The following is a 22412-nucleotide window of genomic DNA, read 5'->3' as shown; positions in this document are numbered from 1 at the left end:
TTGAGGAAGTTCGCTTGCTCGGAAGGAACAAGAATGACCCTCATCGCTCCCTTCTGGCCAGCTCTCGATTGGTTCACAGAGGTGCGGAGTGGTTAGTAGATTTTCCAAGATCGCTTCCACTGAGGAACGATCTTCTCTTCTCAAACAACCCACTTCGACAGGTCACAAAAACCTCCCCCGCTCTAAGTCTGACCGCCTTCAGACTGTCGAAGGACTTGTCAGAGCAAGGGGCTTTTCACGAGAAGTGGCGAAGGCTATTGCAAGAGCCAGAAGAGTCTCCACCTCTAAAGTATATCAGTCGAAGTGGGAGTTGTTTAGAAGATGGTGTAAGGGGAAGAAAATATCCTCTTCCAGTACCTCTGTAACTGAAATCGCAGATTTCTTCTATATTTGAGAAAAGACTGTAACCTGGCAGTATCAACAGTGAAAGGTTACAGAAGTATGCTGGCCTCAGTCTTTCGACATAGAGGAATAGATCTGACCAATAATAAAGATCTCCATGACCTTATATGTCTTTCGAAACCACGAAAGACCATATAATCAAGAAACCTAGCTGGAACTTGGATGTGGTCCTCAAGTTCCTAATGTCGGAAAAATTCGTACCGTCTCACGCAGCTTCTTTTAGAGACTTAACTAGAAAGTCCTTATTCCTCTTTGCGTTAGCAACAGCTAAGAGAATTAGCGAGTTGCAAGCTTTGGAAGGTAAAGTGGGTTTAAGAAGGATTCAGCGATATGCTCCTTTAAACCATTTTTCTTGCAAAGAATGAAATCCCTCAAAGCCTTGGCCAAGAAGCTTTGAGATAAGAGGACTATCTTCATTAACAGGAAGGGAACTAGAGAGGACTTTGTGTCCAGTCAGGCACTCAAGTTCTACCTGGAGAAGAAAAGTTGCTTAGGAGGTACAGAAGAAAGTCTTTGGTGCTCTGTAAGGAGATCCGAAAAGATCGATTTCTAAGAATGCCCTTACATTCTTTCATAAAGGATAGTAATAAGGGAAGCTCACCTTAAGTGCGATGAAGAGCACCTCAAGGTTCTCAGAGTAAGAGCGCATGAAGTGAGAGCCATAGCTACGTCAATGGCATTTCACAAAACAGGTCTCTGCAGGCACTTATAGAGTCTACGTTTTGAGATGTAATTCTGTGTTTTGCCTCGAATTACCTAAGAGACGTAAAAATTTACGTACGAAAAGTGCTTTGCTCTGGGAGCGTAATGTTTCGGCGAATTCAGTGCTGGGAGAAGGGGCTGAGGCTAATCCTTCGTAATTTTCTTTAGTGTTAAATTATCTTTTATTGGTGGTTGTTTTTATTGGTTAATTGTCAGAGGGAATAGGGAACCCTCTTGCAATTCATAGATTTATAACAGTACTAACATGGTCAGGTGATCGGGATTGGCTTCAGTGCTCCTTGTGATTACTTTTTTAGTAACCTTAACTCTGTCATGTAAGAGGGCGAGTCTCCATTGATATGACAAAAGGTCAAGGCTCTACCATGTAAGTGGGTCAGCCCCCATTGGTACGATCCCAGAATAGGCTCTGTCGCGTAAGCGTGCTAGCCCCCATTGACACGATCCAAGAGTTATTCAGCCATAGGTTCATTCCTCGCTGAAAAACCTCTTGAGGCAGGCAGACTCATCGACCAGGTAGTCATGAAGTCTTCAGCCCAATCAGGTAGGAACCATGGATGATTTTATCCAAGAACATATGTTGTTTTTTCCCTGTTTTTTAATGTATTTAGTTTAAGTATTATTTTGTTTTTAGCTGTCTCTTGCCTGCCACCAAGGGTGCCAATCAGCTAAGTATATATCTGCTGGGTAAGTTTTCATGTACAAAAATGATATTGTTAAGATACAATAAGTTTTGTACATACTTAACCTGGCAGATATATACGATTAATGGCCCACCCATCCTCCCCTCAGGAGACAGGTGGAAGAGAAATTATGGCTTAGAAAACGGGAATGGTTCCAGACCCCGCCACCCAGCGGCGGGAATGGTGGATCACCTGACCTACCTGTCGCGTGTGCCGCGAGTTTTGAAATTCTGTCGGGACGACCGAGTCTATAGCTAAGTATATATCTGCCAGGTAAGTATGTACAAAACTTTATTGTATCTTAACAATATCATTTTCTTTAACAAAATGGCAGGGACACCATCTGGCCCAGCTGCTAATCCATTTTTAATTTCATTAATAGCCTGCACAATATTGGCTTCAATAATATCTATGTCTGATAAATATTCCCTGTTTTCATCCCTTATTTCTGTATCATTATCTTCATTATCAATTCTAGGGGTAAATTCTCTCTTATAGAGAGAGAGAGTTCCTTTTGGCCTCTATTCCTACTTTTTTCTCCAGCTTCCTTTAGTTTTTCTCCCTCTAGGATTTCGAGGTGGAGATATCTTTCCTCTGCTACTGGAGAAGTCCCTTCCTTGGAGATCTGTGTCTCATCACAGGGGATTTTTCTGCTTTAGTTGATGCAGTCAAACATTCAGCTTTTTCCTTTTTCCAGCTTTTAAGATTTTGTTTTCTGCCTCAGAAATGGCTAGCCTCTTGAAGAGTACCTTCAAAGTTTTGAAGTAATGAACTTTTTGGATTGGTCAGTTGGCGCTATTACCCATAAGGTTAGTTCATGCTCTTTCTTAGCTGGAAATGTCTCTGCGGACTGGTTGGGGGTTCTCTTTTGTATTGACAAGGGTACGTATTAGGGATGGGTCTCATGAGTTGGCTTCCCTCTACACAATGGGGATGCTTAACAACCTGGTGTGGTGTTGGGAGAGAAAGTGCAGGAAGCAACTCTTCTTAGATCTTATTCTCCTTGGTATAAGGTGTTGATTTTGTTGGGAAGCATGGAGGTATGAAATAGCTGGGGTACCTTTCAGTCCTTTAGTGGGGTGGTGGTAGTTTTTATTGATATGTTTTGGGTATAGGTAACAGTCTTTTATATTTCTGGTTATATGCTGTTACTTCACCCTTGTCAGGGGCAGTTTGATTATCATTCGGAATTGTCCTTCGGTACAAAGGTCTCACTAAAGTATTTAGTAGGTTCACCCTGGCTATACCCCCACGCCTCTACATGATAAAATGATTGACAACCAGAGGCAATATTTTCCTGCCTCAACTCCTACCAGGTAAGGAATCAACAAACATTTGTTCCAACACGTAATACAAACTCTCGGGCCTTTAACAATAGGAATGTAATCAGCGCCAGCTGGAACCAGTTGTAAGCTTTCGAACAAGGTGGTTCAGTAGTTAACCCTCTTACGCCGATTGGACGTATTTTACGTCGAGATAAATTGTCTGTCGGGTGCCGATTGGATGTATCGTACGTCGACATACAAAAGTTTTTTAAAAATTCGCGGAAAAATACTTTAGGCCTACCAGGCAAAAACTTTTGAATCACACGCCTTGGAGGATGCTGGGAGCTCACGGATGAAGGCGTTGTTTTATTTACAATTGTTACGCAGGTGCGCAAGCGCGAATTTCTTTCTTATTGCACTAAAAAGTATCAGTGACACATCTCAGAAATTATTTCGTCACTTTGACATAATTTTTGCACCATTTTAAATTAGCCGTTACATGGAATATTATATATGAAAATGTGTGCAATTTCATGTAGAATACAACAAAAAAAATACTCATGATTGTAGCTTTTATCAGTTTTGAAATATTTTCATATAAATAACGATAAGTGCCAAAATTTCAACCTTCGGTTAACTTTGACTCCACCAAAATGGTCGAAAAACGCAATTGTAAGCTAAAACTCTTATATTCTAGTAATATTTAATCATTTACCTTCATTTTTCAACAAATTGGAAGTCTCTACCACAATATTTCGATTTATGGTGAATTTATGAAAAAAACTTTTTCCTTACGTCCGAGTGGTAACTCTTCCGATAAATTTTTTCGTGTGATTGTCGAATTGTTTGCACCATTTTAAATTAGCCGTTACATAAAGTTTTATATATGGAAATGTGCGCAACTTCATTCACAATACAACTAAAAACAACCCATGATTGTAGCTTTTATCAGTTTTGAAATATTTTCATATAAATAACGATAAGTGCCAAAATTTCAACCTTCGGTCAACTTTGACTCGACCGAAATGGTCGAAAAACGAAATTGTAAGCTAAAACTTATATTCTAGTAATATTCAATCATTTACCTTCATTTTGCAACAAATTGGAAGTCTCTAGCACAATATTTTGATTTATGGTGAATTTATGAAAAAACTTTTTCCTTACGTCCTCCGCGCGGTAACTCTTCCGAAAAAAATCATACATGCGATTGTGGTAATGTTTGCACCATTTTAAATTAGCCGTTACATAAAGTTTTATATATGAAAATGTGTGAAATTTCATGTAGAATACAACGAAAAATGATTGAAGGTTGTAGCTTTTCTCATTTTTGAAATATTTGCATATAAATCACGATAAATAGAAAAAAAACCACGTTCGGTCAAATTTAACTCTACCGAAAGTCGAAAAACACAATTGTAAGCTAACTCTTACAGTCTAGTAATATTCAGTCATTTATCTTCATTTTGCAAAAAATTCGAAGTCTCTAGCACAATATTTAGATTTATGGTGAATTTTTAAAAAAACTTTCTATCCCTCCGCGCGCTGATTCTTTGCCACAAATCTCCGAAATGCGTACGTCGCATTCTCGTAATATTTGCTCCATTTCATATTAGATGTTTCATAAAGTTTTATATATGAAAATGTGCGCAATTTCATGTAGAATACAACAAAAAATAATTGGAAGTTATAGCTTTTCTCATTTTTGAAATATTTGCATATAAAAAAAAAATATTAAAAAATTTGACATTCCGTCAACTTTAATTCGTCCGAAATGGTCAAAAACTTCAATTGTAAGCTAAAACTCTTACAGTATAGTAATATTCAATCATTTATCTTCATTTTGAAAAAAATTGGAAGTCTCTAGAACAATATTTAGATTTATGGTGAATTTTTGAAAAAAACATTTTTTTACGTCTGCGCATTACGAATTCATGCATCATTTTGTGATAATATTTTCTCTGTGTTGCTTTGATCGTTTTACAATGTGTTATATACCAGAATGATAGCAATTTAGTGTACAATACAACGAAAAAAAATTAACTCGTTAGCTTTAACCGTTTTGCTCACAGCGCGATTTGAATACAATTATATATGAAGTTTTGTTTTTGTGCTATCATATATCGCATTATTTATATATGATAAAGATATTTTTTTCATTTCTGCTGGTTGCATGCTAAACTTCAGGCAATGAAAAAAAAAGGAGCCAAAAATGAACTCTTAATCTTGAAAACTAAGCGCGCTGTGATTTTTTGAAAAAAATATTTTTTCCGCTTCCGCGCTCGCTCCGAGACCCCTCCGGCATACGGGAGACAATTTTTATTATACCCCTTCGGCGTAAGAGGGTTAACTGCTTAACCAGTAGTCGGGTGTCCCACATGTCTGGGAGGTAAAGCTTCACTTTGCTTCTGGCCGCCGACGGAGACAGACGTGTTGTTCGCCGCTCTGCCCGCTTTGTCGTATACTTAACTACTTCATTAAGAACCATTTTTTCCCAAGTTTCCCTTTGTTCCGACACGTAATACAAACCCTCGGTCCTTTAACATAAGGAATGTACTTACGGCGTAGCTGGAATTACGGCCGTTGAATCTTGAACAATGTGGTTAGGCAGTAACTACCGTGGGGCAGGCTAGCCTGCCTGGATGTAAACACTCCACTTTGCTTTCGGCCGTCTTCAGCGCGGCCGTCTTCCGATGAAGACGTGTGTTTGGGAGCTCCGGCTGACTGGTCGTTGATCTTTTTTCCCGGTGGGATTCTTTTGGTTTATTTTTTGTATTGAAATAATTATGCATATACGGTGTTTGATATTAATACTAAACAAAGGTTTGTCCTTGGTTTTTCAATTAATTCATGTACAAACCTACTTTTGTGATAGCCTTTGTAACCGCCCCTCTACTTGTGTTAAGAGTCGGCAGCTAAGGTATGCCAACATATTATTGTTCCGATACTAATACAAACCTTCAGTCCTTTAACAATAGGAATTAACTTACGGCGTAGCTGGAATTACGGCCGTTGAATCTTGAACAAGGTGGTTAGGCAGTGACTACCGTGGGGCAGGCTAGCCTGCCGGGATGTAAACACTCCACTTTGCTTTCGGCCATCTTCCTATGAAGACGTATGTTTGTGAGCTCCGGCTGACTGGTCGTTGATGTTTTTTCCCGGTGGGATCCTTTTGGTTTATTTTTTTGTTATAAATAGCTATAGATATGGTGTTTGATATTAATACTGAACAAAGGTTTGTCCTTGGTTTTTCAATTAATATACAAACCCACTTTTTGTGATAGCCTTTGTAACCGCCCCTCTACTTGTGTTAAGAGTCAGCGGCTAAGGTATGCTAACATATTATTTACATTCTTTCACCCTTTAACACTGGCTCAGACCTGCATGAGGACGAGATATGTATTTATCGTGAGAATGATACTGATCCTGTAATGGGACATGTATTCGTCCGGAATTACGCTTACGCTTGGGAATTACCAAGGGAACTTCAAAGGTTTGTCTGTGTTTTATTATGGTAATTTCTCTTCTCCTTCTTCCTTTCACTTACTACCGGAAGAGGATAGAAGGATGGGCGTGCGGTGTTGGGTTTGGGGATCTCCTCTCACTCGGAGGGCGACGCCCTTGGATGTGTGAGGAGTATCCTCATTACTTTAATCATTTTTTTCTTTATTTTACAGACTAGTGGTGATTGTGTTTTCAGCAGTATTGGTTGGATGCTCTTTGTATTGGTTATCCTAACCTTGGAATTGTAACTATGACTCGTAGCATGTTGCGTACCGATCCTCGAGTGTGTGTACTGATCCCTTGCTGATAATCATTTTCATTACCACTACTACCTCCTCCCAGTCCTCCTTCTCCTGAGGAGGATCCGAGAAGAAGAAGTCGAAGAAGACGAAACGCTAGGGACGGCGTTCCCCTTCACCTGCTGCCGGAAGGGGTGGGGGGTTGCCTGGCGAGCCATTGGGCAACTTGGCAGCACTATGGAGCCGAGACCTGGATAGTGGATGTCCTTCGGGAGGGGTATCTACTACCCTTCGAGTCGCGGCCACCCCTCACCTCCAACCCGGTCCATCTACGTACGTACATCCCCGGTTCTGCCAGGGACGTAGCGCTTCGGCAAGAAGTGCAAGCCATGCTGAGGAAACAAGCTGTGGAGATCGTATGGGATCAGCCGCCAGGCTTCTACAGCTGACTTTTCCTGGTGGAGAAGTCATTGGGGGGACTGGCGCCCGGTGATAGATCTCTCTCCCTTGAACCAATTCGTTCGCCAGACTCGGTTCACGATGGAAATGACACGTTCAGTGCTCGAGTCCATCAGGGAGAACGACTTCATGCTTTCTGTGGACCTGAAGGACGCGTATTTCCAGATACCCATCCATCAGTCCTCCAGGAAGTACCTCTGCTTCATCCTCGACGGGACGGTGTACCAATTCAGGGTACTTTGTTTCGGTCTCTCAACCGCCCCACAGGTGTTTACGCTGGTGTCTGCTTGGGCCCATTCGGTAGGAATACATCTTCTGAGGTATCTTGACGATTGGTTGGTCCTGGCGAGCTCCCGCTCGTAGTTGCTACAGGACAGGGATCGACTCCTCGAGTTCTGTCGGGATCTTGGGATCGTGGTGAACTTCAAGAAGTCAGATCTCAAGCCCAAGCAGAGGATGAAGTACCTGGGCATGCTGATTGACACGGTAGCAGGGCGAGTCTTCCCCGCAGACTCGCGGATCAGCAGGTTCAGGGAGGCAGCCTATCAGTTTCTGTCCCTACAGGAGCAGCCAGCTCAGCAATGGCAAGTCGTGATTGGTCACCTGTCGTCTCTCAAGAAGTTAGTCCCTCACAGGCGTCTTCACCTGCGGTCTCTTCAGTGGAGGCTAAAGGAGAATTGGTCACAGGCAAGAGACCCGCCGTATTTCCCTGTCTCTCTCACGGAGGAGGTGAGGCAGGACCTAGCCTGGTGGCTGGACGACGGGAACCTCGTAAGAGGAGTGCCCCTTCACACTCCCCCCCCCCCCCCCCCCCCCCCCCCCCCCCCCCCCCCCCCCCCGGAGATGTTGCTGTTTTTAGACGTGTCGACCGAGGGATGGGGCGCACACCTGGAGGAGTTGCTGACTGCAGTGTGTGGGATCATCGCGACAAGCACCTTCACATCAACGTCCTGGAGCTCAAGGCAGCGTTTCTCGCTCTCCAAGAGTTTCAGGAACAACTGATGGGACACTCAGTGGTGTTGATTAGCTACAACACCATGGTAGTGGCATACGTCAACAAACAGGGGGGGCCTAGTGTCTCTCCCGTTACACCAGTTGACGTTGCAGGTGCACAAGTGGGCTGTGGCTCACTCGGTAGAACTGTCAGCTCGCTACATTCCAGGCAAGAGGAATGTAGTGGCAGACAAGCTCAGCCGTTGGAATCAGGTGATAGGGACCGAACGTTCCCTTCACCTAGACGTGGCGGAAAGGCTCTTCAACCTGTGGGGGCGTCCAGTCGTGGATCGGTTCGCCACCCGGCACAACAGAAAACTTGAGGTTTTCTACTCAGTTGTGCCTGACCCATGGGCAGCTGCAGAGGACACTCTTCAACATCTGTGGGAAAATCTCTTCATGCATGCCTTTCCCCCGTTCTGTCTGATTCGCAAGGTGATCAGCAGGGTGCTGGTCACTGTGAATCTTTGGATGATTCTGGTGGCACCCAAATGGCCCCAGGCCATTTGGTATCCGGACCTGCTGGCTCTGCTCGCCGAAGCACCGAGAGAGATTCCCCATTGGCACAACCTCTTGTGCCAGCCACACGTGGAACGGTACCACCGATTGGTTCAGTCCCTGTCTATTCACGGCTGGCTGGTATGTACCATCTCTTGCGAGCGAGAGGCTTTTCTCGTCGAGCAGCAATAGAGATGGCTGGGTACCTCAGGCAGTCCTCTGCAGCTGTGTACCAGGGGAAGTGGTCCATCTTCTGTGGTTGATGTTGTGGATGGGGCCTCTCTCCTCTCAGAGCCACTCTTCAGCAGGTAGCGGATTTCCTCGTCTTCCTTCGCCGAGAGAAGGTCCTCTCCGTCTCCGCAGTTAAAGGCTACAGAGCCGCCCTGGTCCTTGTCCTTAAACTATGGGGAGTGGACATCTCTACCTCCATGGAGATCTCCCTCCTGATGAAGAGCTTCGAGAGGTCTTGCCCACCCAGGGAACTCAGGCCCCCGGGGTGGGATGTGACTCACGTCCTTAGGAGTTTGACTCGAAGACCCTTCGAGCCACTCCGAGAGTCGTCAGACAGGGATCTGACCCTCAAGACCATCTTTCTGCTGGCCCTGGCATCAGAGAAGAGAGTAGGGGAACTTCATGGTCTTTCCTTCGATGTTAACCCTTTAACGCCAATTGGACGTATTAAACGTCGTTAAAAATTGTCTGTCGGGTGCCGATTGGACGTATAGTACGTCGATAATTTTTTTTTTTTAAATTCGCGGAAAAATAGTTATAGGCCTACTAGGCGAAAACTTTTGAATCACGCGCCTTGGGGAATGCTGGGAGCTCACGGATCAAGGCGTTGTTTTGTTTACAATCGTTACCCAGGCGCGCAAGTGTGAATTTCTTTCTTCTCGCACTAAAAAGCATCAGCGACACATCTCGGAAATTATTTCGTCACTTTGACATAATTTTTGCACCATTTTATATTAGCCGTTACATGGAGTATTATATATGAAAATGTGTGCAATTTCATGTAGAATACAACAAAAAGCAACTCATGGTTGTAGCTTATATCAGTTTTGAAATATTTTCATATAAATAACAATACAGGCGGCCCGCGGTTAACGGCGCAATCACTCAACGGCGAATCGGTTTTACGGCGGTCGTCAAAAATATTCATTTAAAAAAATAAGGCATTTAAAGGTATCTTTACGGCACAAATTTCAGTTAACAACGCCGCTAGCGCCGTTGTCTAACGAGTTCATACATATGTAGAAATGCCGTTCAGACCATAAAGGTTATGCAAATTATATTAACAAATTTTATGGACAGTTATTACGTAGGTATTAGGGTAAAATATATGCCTCTGACGCTGTTCTATGCCGAAAATATCGAGTTACATAAGTGCAAATTTAGCTATGGATGTGTCGATTCATAAATGTTCATGCTTTTGTTTAAAATGTGTATGAAAATGTATTACGTGAAAGGCATTTTTATTTCTGTACAGAAATATGATACAAAGGCAGTTTTTGAAACTGCCCTTCACGTTATCAAATACGATGTTTTTTCATGTTCTTTCTTTTTGTAAGCCGCCGCCTGCCGCTCTCCGAAAAATATCGATTTAAAAAAAGTGCAAATTAGCGATCGATGTGTCGATTTTATAAATGTTTATGCTTTTATGTTTAAAATGTGTATGAAAATGTATTACGAATAGGGTATTTTTATTTCTGTGCAGAAATATGATAAAAAGGCAGCTTTTGAAACTCCCCTTCAAGTTATCGACTACGATGTTTTTTTCAAGTTCGTTCTTGTATGCCGCCGTCTGCCACTCTTCCGAAAATATCGAGTTAAAAAAGTGCAAATTTTGCGATCGATGTGTCGATTTTTCAAATGTTTATGCTTTTATGTTTAAAATGTGTATGAAAATATATTGTGTAAAGGTATTTTCATTTTTGTACAGAAATAAGATACAAATTTAAGGCAGCCTTTGTAACTACGCTCCACGTTGTCAGGGGATGGTTTTTCATGTTCGTTCTTGTCCGCCAGTTCCGAAAAATGCATTGTGTTATTTTATTAATTATGCATCTTTTCCATAAATCCTTTAAAAAGTTATACATTATTTCACTGTATCCAAGAATATTGTATGTATTCTCATATTATTGTATTTTAAAATACTAAGGCGAACTTAAGCCCTTATTCCGCGGAGTGGCCAATGTTGTGGTTTGAAATCAGCTGATGAATACGAGTCTGTTCGTGGCCACCATAACGCAATTATGAGCGAGTGCTCTTGCTTCTAGTTAGCATAAACGAATATCTATATACTTGACTTATATGAGACAAAGTTATTCTTCCATATACAGCGTGTTTTTAGGTGGAAATATTTATTGAATATGTCTCGTTGTGAATGTGAACTACTATTTTTTTCGTTAACAGATTACGTTGGCGGCATGTTTATTGCGTAAAAAATTACGTGATTCCGTTCGCAATACGTAATCCTTTATATCATCGTAATACGAACTTTACGTTATTTATCTTATATCGGCGTGAAACCAACAGTAAAATGTGTTCTTTCATGCACAGTAGTTTTGATTAAAATGATTTTATCCCAATTTTATCTACAGTTGTGTGTGATGGCAGACGTTTACTGCAGTTTTATCCTAGTTGCCCGCGATGTACGATAATAGTCATTAGCAGCTTGAACAGTTTCTCAGCTTCAGTTTATAACTAGGTTTAAATTTAACGGTATATTTCCCGATTGATCTTTAATCTATATTGATCTCTGATCTATAGCGAATAAAGTTATACATTAAGATATCTCAGTTCTATCATACATAACGCCATTTATAACAAATACGGTAATGTTGCACTGTAGTACGATGATCGAAATACAAGCCAAACAGATGTTATCCAGTTCGGTTGTACTTAGAAAAAAAAAAAAAAAGTAGTTTCTCGTTCGGTTGTTCATGGCTGTGCACGTTCATGCAACGAGTATAACGTTAACACCATACTTTCATCATTCTCTTTTGCTGTTATTGAACTTATGTAACTCGAAGATAGATAAAGTTAGACCATTGTAAATTGATCTCTCATAAAATCGAACTATCGTAAGGCTAATGATTGTAACCTGAACACTACAGCTACCTGTACACTGTATAAACTTTATTATGTCTTTACATACTTTAGACACCCACATGTACTGTACAGTAAATTCTATAGTACTATACTGCATAAATATAATTTTACTTATTGCGCCGTTGTGGGATTACAGCGTCTTTGACTGGTCTAGAGTTTCGAAAGAAGGTGTGCGGCGGCCATAGGCTTTAAAATCGCTCAGCGTCGAAAATCGCTTGGCGTCGGTGGCCAGGAACGGAACCCCTGCCGCTAACCGAGGGCCGCCTGTAAGTGCCAAAATATCAACCTTCGTTCAACTTTGACTCTACCGAAATGGTAGAAAAACGCAATTGTACGCTAAAACTTATATTTTAGTAATATTCAATGATTTACCTTCATTTTGCAACAAATTGGAAGTCTCTAGCACAATATTTCGATTTTTTTTCGTGCAATTGTCGTAATGTTTGCACCATTTTAAATTAGCCATTACATAAAGTTTTTGTACATGCAACTTTCCTGGCAGATATATACTTAGCTATAGTCTCTGACGTCCCGACAGAATTTCAAATTTCGCGGCACGTTACAGGTAGGTCAGGTGATCTACCCTCCCGCCACTGGGTGGCGGGACTAGGAACCATTCCCGTTTCCTAATCAGATTTTCTCTGTCGCCGGTTCCTACAACATCTGTTGTTGGTTCCTCCTGATTGGATTTCGTTTTTCACTTGCCGTGGATCTTTTGACTGTCTTTTGGTGACGTATTGGATCGTTGGCTTGGCATACGCTTTTGTTTACTTTTTATGATTCTCTAATGTGTCAGACGCTAGTACTGTGTTTAGAATATGCGCGATGAATGTGTGATTAAGACTACCGAAGGATTTGGTAGATCCTCGCACTGTAGAAGAGTAATTTAATTTTTGTTTTTTCTAAGGAAATACCACTCTGTTGTAAGACAGTCATAATTACGTACTGTATGCAGTTACTGAATGACAATCTTTAACATGAAACATTTGACATGAAGATATCATGAGAATCCTTAAGAGAACCTTCATTGTTGAAGTTTGTTTTGTAGTTCTATAGATCACTTATTAATGAATTGTCTATTAATAATCATTGTACTGAATGTGAGATTTTGAATGGGGAAGAAGTCTCTTTCTTCTTCTTTGAGGAAGTTAGAGAAGAACAGAGTTAGGAAGCTTCGTCTAGAAACTCCAGTAGTTCTCGTACTAACGAGGTAGTTGAGGAGGCTTTAGAACCTAACCCTAATGTAGTTGTTGCAACCTCTCCTCCATTTTCAGCCCCTTCTCCCTTCTTTGAACCTGCGGATTCGTCTTCGAGATGAAGCGCCTCAGCGGAGTGGCTGGTTGGTCTCGTTGTTGAATAACCACTGGTTCCATGCAACGTAAAAGTACCATACAAACAAACAAACGAATTGAGTTTGATTTATATATTTCTGGCATGAAAGCCGAGATTCGCAGGATGGAATTGCAGTTGCTTGCAATGGAAGGTAAGAGTGCTGTGGGAAGTTTTTGTGCAGTGTTCCCAGTGTAGTGGAGGGGGCGTCTGTCCAGCTCCGCATTGCTCCTAGGCCTAGACCTCTTCCAAACTCCCAGGACCAGGGGAGGAGGAATGTCGACAGCCATAAGGAGGATGTAGAGCATCCCCAACGGTCAGGCGTCCCTTTGGCAGGCTCTGTTGTCTCGACCCAGACTGCCATGGATCGCCACAGAAAAGGCATCCTGAGGAAGGGCTTCTTCCGATTCGGCTTCTCCAGGCCGCAAGACTCTTCTCTCCTCACAGGCGCGCCTCTCCTAGCAGGCGCTCGGCACCAGCCAGGCGCTCGACGCCTGCCAGGCGCGCGGCGCAGCCAGCCGGGCGCTCGTTTCCCATCAGGCGCTTTTCTCCTTGCAGGCGCGATTCGCCTGAGGAGTCGCTTTTTTTTGACAGGAAGTTTGCCTTCGCCCGAAGGAGATCAGAAGTCTACTAAGCGGGTCCTTGTGGACCTCCAGGAGCAACTTTCTACGTTGATGGGCGCAATGGTTAAGGACCCTCCTCGCAAGAAGGACATCGTGCTTCCGATCAAGAGCTCTGAGCTCCCCCCTCGCAAGAGACGTGCCTCTCAGGACAGGAGCCCTTCACCGAGAAGTTCCAGGCGCCTCTCCCCTGTTAGGGGCTCTTCTCCAGTTTGCCGCTCCTCTTCTAGCAAGCGGGCTCCTCTTGGCAGGCGCTCCTCTCCTAGCAGGCGCTTTTGCGCCTACCAGGCGTTCCTCTCACAGCAGGCGCCTCTCACCTGGCAGGCGCGACTCTCCTGACAGGCGCTCTACTCCTGGTAGACGCCTCTCTCCTCACAAGCGCTCCTCACATGATAGACGCGCCTGTCCTCACAGACGCTCCTCTCTTAGCAGACGCTTTTTCTCCTGGCAGGCTCTCTTCTTCAGGCAGGCTCTCTTCTTCAGGCAGGCGCCTTACTCCCGGTAGGCACCCTTCTTCGGACAGAAAAGCCTCTACTTCGTGGAGGACTGCGTAGCTGGGTGGGGATCTTCGGATCCTACCTGGTGTAAGCCCAGTCATTGAGGAGGGATCCTGCCCCATCCTCGATGATCGTCTGACAAATTCGGTGGGGGTTTCGCCGAGTGCTTAAGATTCTGCGGAATTTCTAGCACTTGCAGTGTTCGAGTTTTTACAATCTCTTAACACTTAAGCGAAATCATGGTCCAAAGTGAGCTAGACGAGAATCCCCGATAATTATTACGATATATTCGAGAACCTCGCCAAATGCTCGAATTCTTGGAATAGGTTCTGTCATGTAAGTGGGTAAGACCCCATTGACAAGATCCAAAAAGGTTCTGTCATGTAAGTGGGTAAGCCCCCATTGACAAGATCCAAAAAGGCTTTGTCATGTAAGTGGGCTAGTCCCCATTGACAAAGATCCTAATAAGGTTCTGTCGCGTAAGCGGGTAAGCCCCCATTGACAAGATCCAGAAGAGCTCTCAGTCATAGGTCACTACCTCGCTGAGGCTCTTGAGGCAAAGCAGACTCATTGACAGTGTCCATGAAGTATTCTGATTCTGCCCAATAAGATAAGAAGCTTGAACTGTCGTCTTTGGTACTCTGTTCACAATTGAAGCTCTCCTTTGGGAAAGACTTCTCCTTCATTCTCTTGAATAGAACGAAGATGGTCGATCTCCAATCCCTTACTCTCATTCCTCGTAGGGAAAAGAATGTAGGATGGAGGTAGTTGTACAGAAACCTACAAAATACTACATATTTTGCCTTCGCGACAGGATTCTGTTAAGCAGTTGAACTGTCCGGGGTTTAGACGCTTACCTAATTGAACTGCTAATCAGGGCTCCCTGCAACCTCCCGCGAGTTACCAGCTTTGGTATTTTCCGAAATCTGTTTCGCTTGAATATAATTGCTCAAGTGTATTTTTATGCTCGATGGTTCTAGCCGAACGCATTCCTTTGTGGAATGGATTACATGGCAACTCAGGAGTAGGCGAGAGCTAACGGGGTATGAGTCTGCTGTCACTGTGATAACAGCTCAGTTACCAGCTGGCTCTCCGAGATGCACGGTCGGTTGCGTCTCTCCCCTGCAATGATTGACTGCCGAACCGTATCTCTGCCCAACAATCACGGACTTAGGTCTCTGATTAACGGGGATTCTCGCATACATGCATGACCATCTACTGCTGTGATGCTCGGTTTCATCGCCTTCGACATTACAAGAAATTTTCAACAGAGATATCTCTTGGACCCTCTTTTTCTGTTTACCGCACTGTAGCAGAAGTCTGTACTAGTCTACCGCTGGATCGCACTGCGATAATGCGGAATGTTTTTTCTTCAGACATCAGAGTTTGTCTTCAAAATATCTCGTATTCGTAGGTGTGCAACTGTTCATTGTTCACCCCGAATTAACAGATGTATTGGAAGACATCGCCTATTCCCAGGCCTGACAGCTCTGCTTCCAAATGTTCAACCCATGAGAAGCGGTTCTGCAGGCAGTACTTCCCGGGGTTTTTCATTACTGAAAAACGCCCAGCTTTCATAGCAATTACGACTTCTCACCGGACAGCAGTGAAATAGAGGTTAGCGTTTTCAGTCATTGGTAAGCACGGGTTCAGAATCTTTAGAATTTTTCTCTCTATTCAGCTGTGAAGAAGTACGTTGCATTCTCTGTCCTCCTTCGTCGTCTACGGATCATAGTGTTGTTTCTCCTTAGCTGAGATTCAACTACTATGAGAATGTCTTGCCTTCAGGAACCTCGGTCTCTAGAAGGCAATTGACTTTCACCTGTTGGGGCACATGCCTTAACAGAATCATCACCTCGCCGTCCGGCATCGGTGACAAATAAATATATGTTTTTGATGGTCTCGGCATAACCCTTCAAAGGCGAAGGTCACGGGACTTGCTCGGGTTCTTGGACAACTTACCTCGATACCGAACGCAGTCAGTCGGCAGCTGTCAGAGTGGCCGGGTCAGTTACGAACTACGGTGTAGACTTAGTTCGAGTGTACCAAGAACTTCGCTGCGGACTCCTTCCCGAGCCTGGAAGGGGTAAAAGGAGCTGAGTTGGTGGTTTTCCCCACAGAATGAACAAGGGCTTGTCTCTTCTAAAAGCCGGAACCTCGCCTAGTGTCGTTCTCAGAAGCCTCAGAGTCGGGATGGGGAGCAACACTAGGGGCGAAAGAAGTGTCAGGTGAACTGGCACATCAACAAGAAGGAGTTGAATACAGTCTTCCTGGCCCTGAGGAGTTTCGAACCAGAAGTCAGAGGCTCGGTGGTCCAGGTCAACTCGGACAACACCACGGCTCTGGCATATATAAGGAAACAGGGAGGGACTCGTTACGTCTCCCTGTACCAAACAGTAAGAGACCGGTTGCTGTGGGCAGAGGAGAGAGAAATTACACTTCTCACCAGATTTGTTCAGGGAGAGAAGAACGTAAGGGCGGACCTGCTGAGCAGGAGAGATCAAGCTCTCCCCACAGAATGGACTCTCCATCAAGACGTTTGCCAGATGTTGTGGAGCCTTTGGGGGCAGACCACACACACACCTTTTTCTGACACGAATTAGAACAAGAGACTGGACAACTTTTGCTCCTCCATTTCGGATCCAAGAGCAATAACGGTAGACGCACTCCTTCTAGACTGGACAGGGATAGACGGCTACGCGTTTCCCCCATTCAAGATTTTGGGGGAAGTATTGTGAAAGTTCGTCCCCTCAACAGGAACGAACCTAACTCTGGTTGCTCCCTTTTTGGCCCGCTCAGGAATGGTTCACAGAGGTACTGGTATGGATGGTGGACTTCCCCAGATCTCTTCCACTCAGGAGAGATCTGCTCAGACAACCCCACTGTGACAGGTTTCACTAAAACCTCCCGCTCTCTGCCTGTCTACCTTCAGACTATCGGGAGATTTGTCAGAGCAAGAGGCTTTTCGCGCAAGGCTGCTAGCTCGATCGCCAGAGCCCGCAGGTCATCAACCTTGCGAGTCTACCAGTCGAATTGGGAAGTGTTTCGGAGATGGTGCAGGACGAAGAAACTATCCTCTTCCAATACTTCTATGACCATAATTGCTGACTTCCTTCTCTTTTTAAGAGAAGAATGCAGCTTAGCTGTCTCTACGATTAAAGGTTATTGTAGCATGCTATCCGCGGTGTTCAGGAACAGGGACCTGAATATCGCGGAGGATAAGATCTGCATAATCTTATCAGATCTTTTGAGACGACTAAGAAGTAGTACTCTAGACCGCCTAGTTGGAACTTAGATGTGGTTCTCAAGTTCCTAGTATCGGACAAGTTCGAACCCCCTCAACAGGCGTCCTTCAGGGACCTGACTAGAAAGTCTCTGTTTCTTTTAGCGCTGGCTACTGCTAGAAGAGTTAGCAAGCTTCAGGCTCTGGATGCTAGAGTAGGGTTTAAAGGAGATTCGCCAATCTGCTCTTTTAAAGCTTTTGTTCTTAGCGAAGAACGAGAATCCCTCTAAACCCTGGCCTTGAAGTTTTGTGGTCAAAGGGCTCTCACCCTTAGTGGGAAGAGAGATAGAGAGATCTCTGTGCCCTGTCAGGACCCTTAAAATTCTACCTGGAAAGAAGAAAAAGAAGATTAAGGGCAACCTAAAGAGAGTGTGGTGTTCTGTCAGAGATCCCAGAAACCCATTTCTAAAAACGCTCTGGTGTTCTTTATGAGGAACGTCATAACAGGCGCATGCGACGTGCGATGATGAACATTTTAAACTCCTTAGAGTTCAAGCACATGAAGTAGGGGCCATTGCGACACCTCTGGCGTTTCAGAAGAATATGTCACTGAACAATATTGTAGCCTCTACATCCTGGAGATGCAACTCAGTGTTTGCTTCTCTCTACTTGAGAGACGTAAGAGTGACTTACGATAAGTGCTTCTCGTTGGGGATCTACATATCTGCAGTTTCAGTGCTGGGACAGGGAGCTGAGACTAATCCTTGTTAGTTTAGTTTAATGGTGTTATGTTTTTATATTTGTTTGAAAAAGGGTTAAGCGGTAACCCCTTTCAATTGTTAGCTCTAACACGGGTTAGAGTTGGTCAGGTGGTCGGGATTGGTTTTGTGTTCCTTGTTGTATATTGATACCTAAAGCTCTGTCATGTAAGAGGGCGAGTCCCCATTGATATGATACAGGTTAAGGCTCTGTCATGTAAGTGGGTCAGCCCCCATTGACACGATCCAATAGAAGGCTCTGTCAAGTAAGTGGGCCAGCCCCCATTGACATGATCCAGAAGGGCTATCGGTCACAGGTCTCATCCTCGCTGAAGCTCTTGAGGCAAGCAGACTCATAGACAGTATCCATGAAGTCTTCTGCCCATTCAGATAGGAACCAAGGTTTTTCTTTATAACCTACAACATATGTTGTTTTCCTGTTTTGTTATATATAGTAATTAGCTGTCTCTTACCCTCTACCAAGGGTGCCATTCAGCTAAGTATATATCTGCCGAGGAAGTTGCATGTACAAAAATGATATTATGATACAATAAAGTTTTGTACATACTTACCCGGCAGATATATACGATTAATGGCCCGCCCAGCCTCCCCTCAGGAGACAGGTGGAAGAGAAAATCTGATTAGGAAACGGGAATGGTTCCTAGTCCCGCCACCCAGCGGCGGGAGGGTAGATCACCTGACCTACCTGTAGCGTGTGCCGCGAAATTTGAAATTCTGTCGGGACGTCGGAGACTATAGCTAAGTATATCTGCCGGGTAAGTATGTACAAAACTTTATTTTATCATAACAATATCATTTTATATATGGAAATGTGCGCAATTTCATGTAGAATACAACAAAAAACAACCCATGGTTGTAGCTTTTATCAGTTTTGAAATATTTTCATATAAATAACGATAAGTACCAAAATATCAACCTTCGGTCAATTTTGACTTAACCGAAATGGTAAAAAAATGCAATTGTAAGCTAAAACTCTTTCTTTCTAGTAATATTCAATCATTTACCTTTATTTTGCAATAAATATGAAGTCTCTAGCACAATATTTTGATTTATGGTGAATTTATGGAAAAAAACCATTTTCCTTACGTCCGCGCTGTAACTTTCGAAAAAAATCAAAAATTTTTTCGTCCGATTGTCGTAATGTTTCCACCATTTTAAATTAGCTGTTACATAAAGTTTTATATATGAAAATGTGTGCAATTCCATGTAGAATATAACAAAAACAACCCAGTGTTGTAGCTTTTATCAGTTTTGAAATATTTTCATGTAAATAACGATAAGTGCCAAAATATCAACCTTTGGTCAACTTTGACTCGACCGAAATGGTAAAAAAAACACAATTGTAAGCTAAAACTATTACATTCTAGTAATATTAAATCATTTACCTTTATTTTGAAACAAATTGGAAGTCTCTAGGACAATATTTCAATTTATGGTGAATTTATGAAATAAACTTTTTCATTATGTCCGCGCAGTAACTCTTCCGAAAAAATCAGAAATTTTTTTGTGTGATTGTCTTAATGTTTGCACCATTTTAAATTAGCCGTTACATAAAGTTTTACATATGAAAATGTGCGCAATTTCATGTTGAATACAACAATAAAAAACCCATGGTTGTAGCTTTTTATCATATAAATAACGATAAATAGAAAAAATTCGTCCTTCGGTCAACTTTAACTCGACCGAAAAGGTTGAAAACTGCAGTTGTAAGCTACAACACTTATAGTCTAGTAATATTCAATCAATTACCTTCAACAAACGGAAGTCTCTAACACAATATTTCGATTTATGGTGAATTTTTGAAAACCGCTTTTTTTTATGTCCGTGCGTTACGAATTCATGCATCCTTTTGTGATAATATTTTCTCTGTGTTGCCTTGATCGGCTTACAATGCGTTTAAGGGTTAAGCACACGAGGGGATAGGGATCTGTGACGCTCGATTTTGTCCCGGACTTCGTAGCGAAGACTCTGAACCCTTTAGTCCCTGACAACTGGTTCAAATCATTCACGATCCCCTCCCTGAAGGACTTCACCTACGATGATGCAGATGAGATGCTGCTTTGTCTTGTGAGGGCGCTATGGCGCTATCTGAAGAGAACTCGTCACCTCAGGCCTGAGTGTCGAGGCCTCTTCGTTAGCACCGGGGTTACCAAGAAGGTGTCCAAGAACACACTTTCTTTCTGGCTTCATGAGGTGATCAGGAAGGCGTACGCTGCGGATAGGAGTGACGACACCCGTACCCTTCGTCCGAGAGCCCACGAAGTCAGTGGTATTGGTCCGTAAGAACTTCTCCGTGGCACAGGTGTTGAAGGCAGGGGTTTGGGCCAACCAGGCCACCTTCACATCTTTCTATCTTCGGGATATTGCCCACAGGTCCTTGGACACCTTCTCCTTGGGACCCATGGTGGCTGCTCAACAAGTTGTTTAGCTTACCCAGCTCCCAAATGGACAGAACAGCATCGCACCCTTGTGTGACTGGGTGAATGGTCGAGTGAAAGAGAGTGTGACTGGCTTCTCTTCCTCCTCCTTTCTCTCCTCTACCTGTGGGCTGAGGGCTGCTGTCATCACTATGCTGGACAGGAGGCCGATGCAGGTAAGCTACGCGACTGAGCTCCGTCCTATCCCTTTCAGTAGGGATAGGAGCGGTTATCCACCACTTCCCTAACAAGGGGGGGAGTGGATGCCAACAAGAGACAAACCCATGACCTTATATTTGGCTCTTGAGTAGGAACTAGTTCTTGCTTGCTTTTCATAAGAGGCACGCTTGCCTCCCTCTTATGAATTTGGTCCAGAGGTCTGACCACTGATCCTGCGGTGCACACACTGATCAGCTGGGCAGAGGCTAGGATCCCTCCCTCTGCTCTTACGACCAGGGAGGGAACCAAGGTCGGACAAACACCAGTCTGTTCTTAAGACTCAGATTCCACCCACCAATAAGTGAGTCTTCCTATTGTTAAAGGACCGAGGATTTGTATTATGTGTTGGAACAAATCACAATTTGTCGTAAATTGTATTTTTCCTAACTATACAAACCTGAGGTCCTTTACACATAGTCCCACCTCATGCCACCCTCACTCTCTTCCTGGGCCTAAAGCAAAGTGAAGCTTCACCTCCCAGCCGGGCGGGACACCAGACTATCAAACAAGCAGTTAACTACTGAACCACCTTGTTCGAAAGCTTACGACCGGTTCTAGCTGGTGCTGATTACATTCCTCATGTTCAAGGACCTCAGGTTTGTATAGTTAGGAAAAATACAATTTACGACATTGTGATTTTATTTAGTGTTGGCAAAGCTTTCTATTCTCAAGCTGATTACATTAATAATGAGGTAAAACTATCCATGCTTTCCACCTTTGCTAATTTTTCCTCTCTTTCCCCAAAAGTGGGTGGGGCATTGTTACCTAGCCAAAACAAAACTGAAAAATTAGCATGACCTGAAAATTTCAGAATTTTAACTGCCGGTGAAACTCTTAGCTATATAATTACTGGGTAAGTATAATTAAAACTTTGTTTTATTATAAAAATGTAATATTTTAAAATAGCTCTCTATTATGTGTCACCTCCCCGGGGACTTGTGGAAAACTATATAGTACGCTCAAACCACCCAAATGAGATAAGTGAACATCTAAATGATCTTATTATTTCCTGTTTGCATTTAACTCTATCATCCTCCTATCTGATGTGGGAATACAGCTATCATAATAAAGATGTAAGTATTTAAAAGAATAAATTTTATAATAAAAATTTCTGTTATGTTAACTGGTATCTGGTACAAGATGCTGCATTATTATCAGAATTATAATACGTATGTATATTTTGATATCGTATAGGTAAACAAGGAGTTCTTGAAATCTCTTCGGGGCATTTTGAAAATCATAGTTCCTGGTTTTTGGACACCAGAAACCAGCTTTCTGCTACTAGTAGCTTCATCTCTTGTTATAAGAAGTATGTGCGACATTTGGATGATACACAATGGGACTCTGATTGAAAGGTAAGGACTATCAAGATAAAAGTTTGGTTTTGAAATTTAATATATCTCATTACCATTTTTATTATATTCCATTAATCTTATTCATATATGTATACCTATTTT

The 22412-nt window shown here is 43.1% G+C and overlaps 2 protein-coding genes across 2 annotated transcripts in view; one reads left to right on the top strand and one right to left on the bottom strand.

Moving 5' to 3' along the window:
- LOC135217158 (ATP-binding cassette sub-family D member 3-like) overlaps positions 1-22412 on the bottom strand; it is a gene marked incomplete in the record, with an annotated part of 176909 nt that overhangs the window by 5515 nt on the left and 148982 nt on the right.
- The window catches only part of LOC135217425 (ATP-binding cassette sub-family D member 3-like), a gene marked incomplete at its 3' end in the record, with an annotated part of 110201 nt that continues 109938 nt past the window's right edge, over positions 22150-22412 (top strand). Inside the window, 1 exon segment of the mRNA XM_064253286.1 lies at positions 22150-22310. Coding sequence (XP_064109356.1) covers positions 22267-22310 — 44 coding nt within the window.

The sequence above is a fragment of the Macrobrachium nipponense genome, chromosome 7, assembly GCF_015104395.2.
Source record: "Macrobrachium nipponense isolate FS-2020 chromosome 7, ASM1510439v2, whole genome shotgun sequence".
Lineage (NCBI taxonomy): Eukaryota > Metazoa > Arthropoda > Malacostraca > Decapoda > Palaemonidae > Macrobrachium > Macrobrachium nipponense.
The sequence above is the reverse complement of the archived record's forward strand: the minus strand, read 5'-3'. Positions and strand labels throughout refer to the sequence as shown.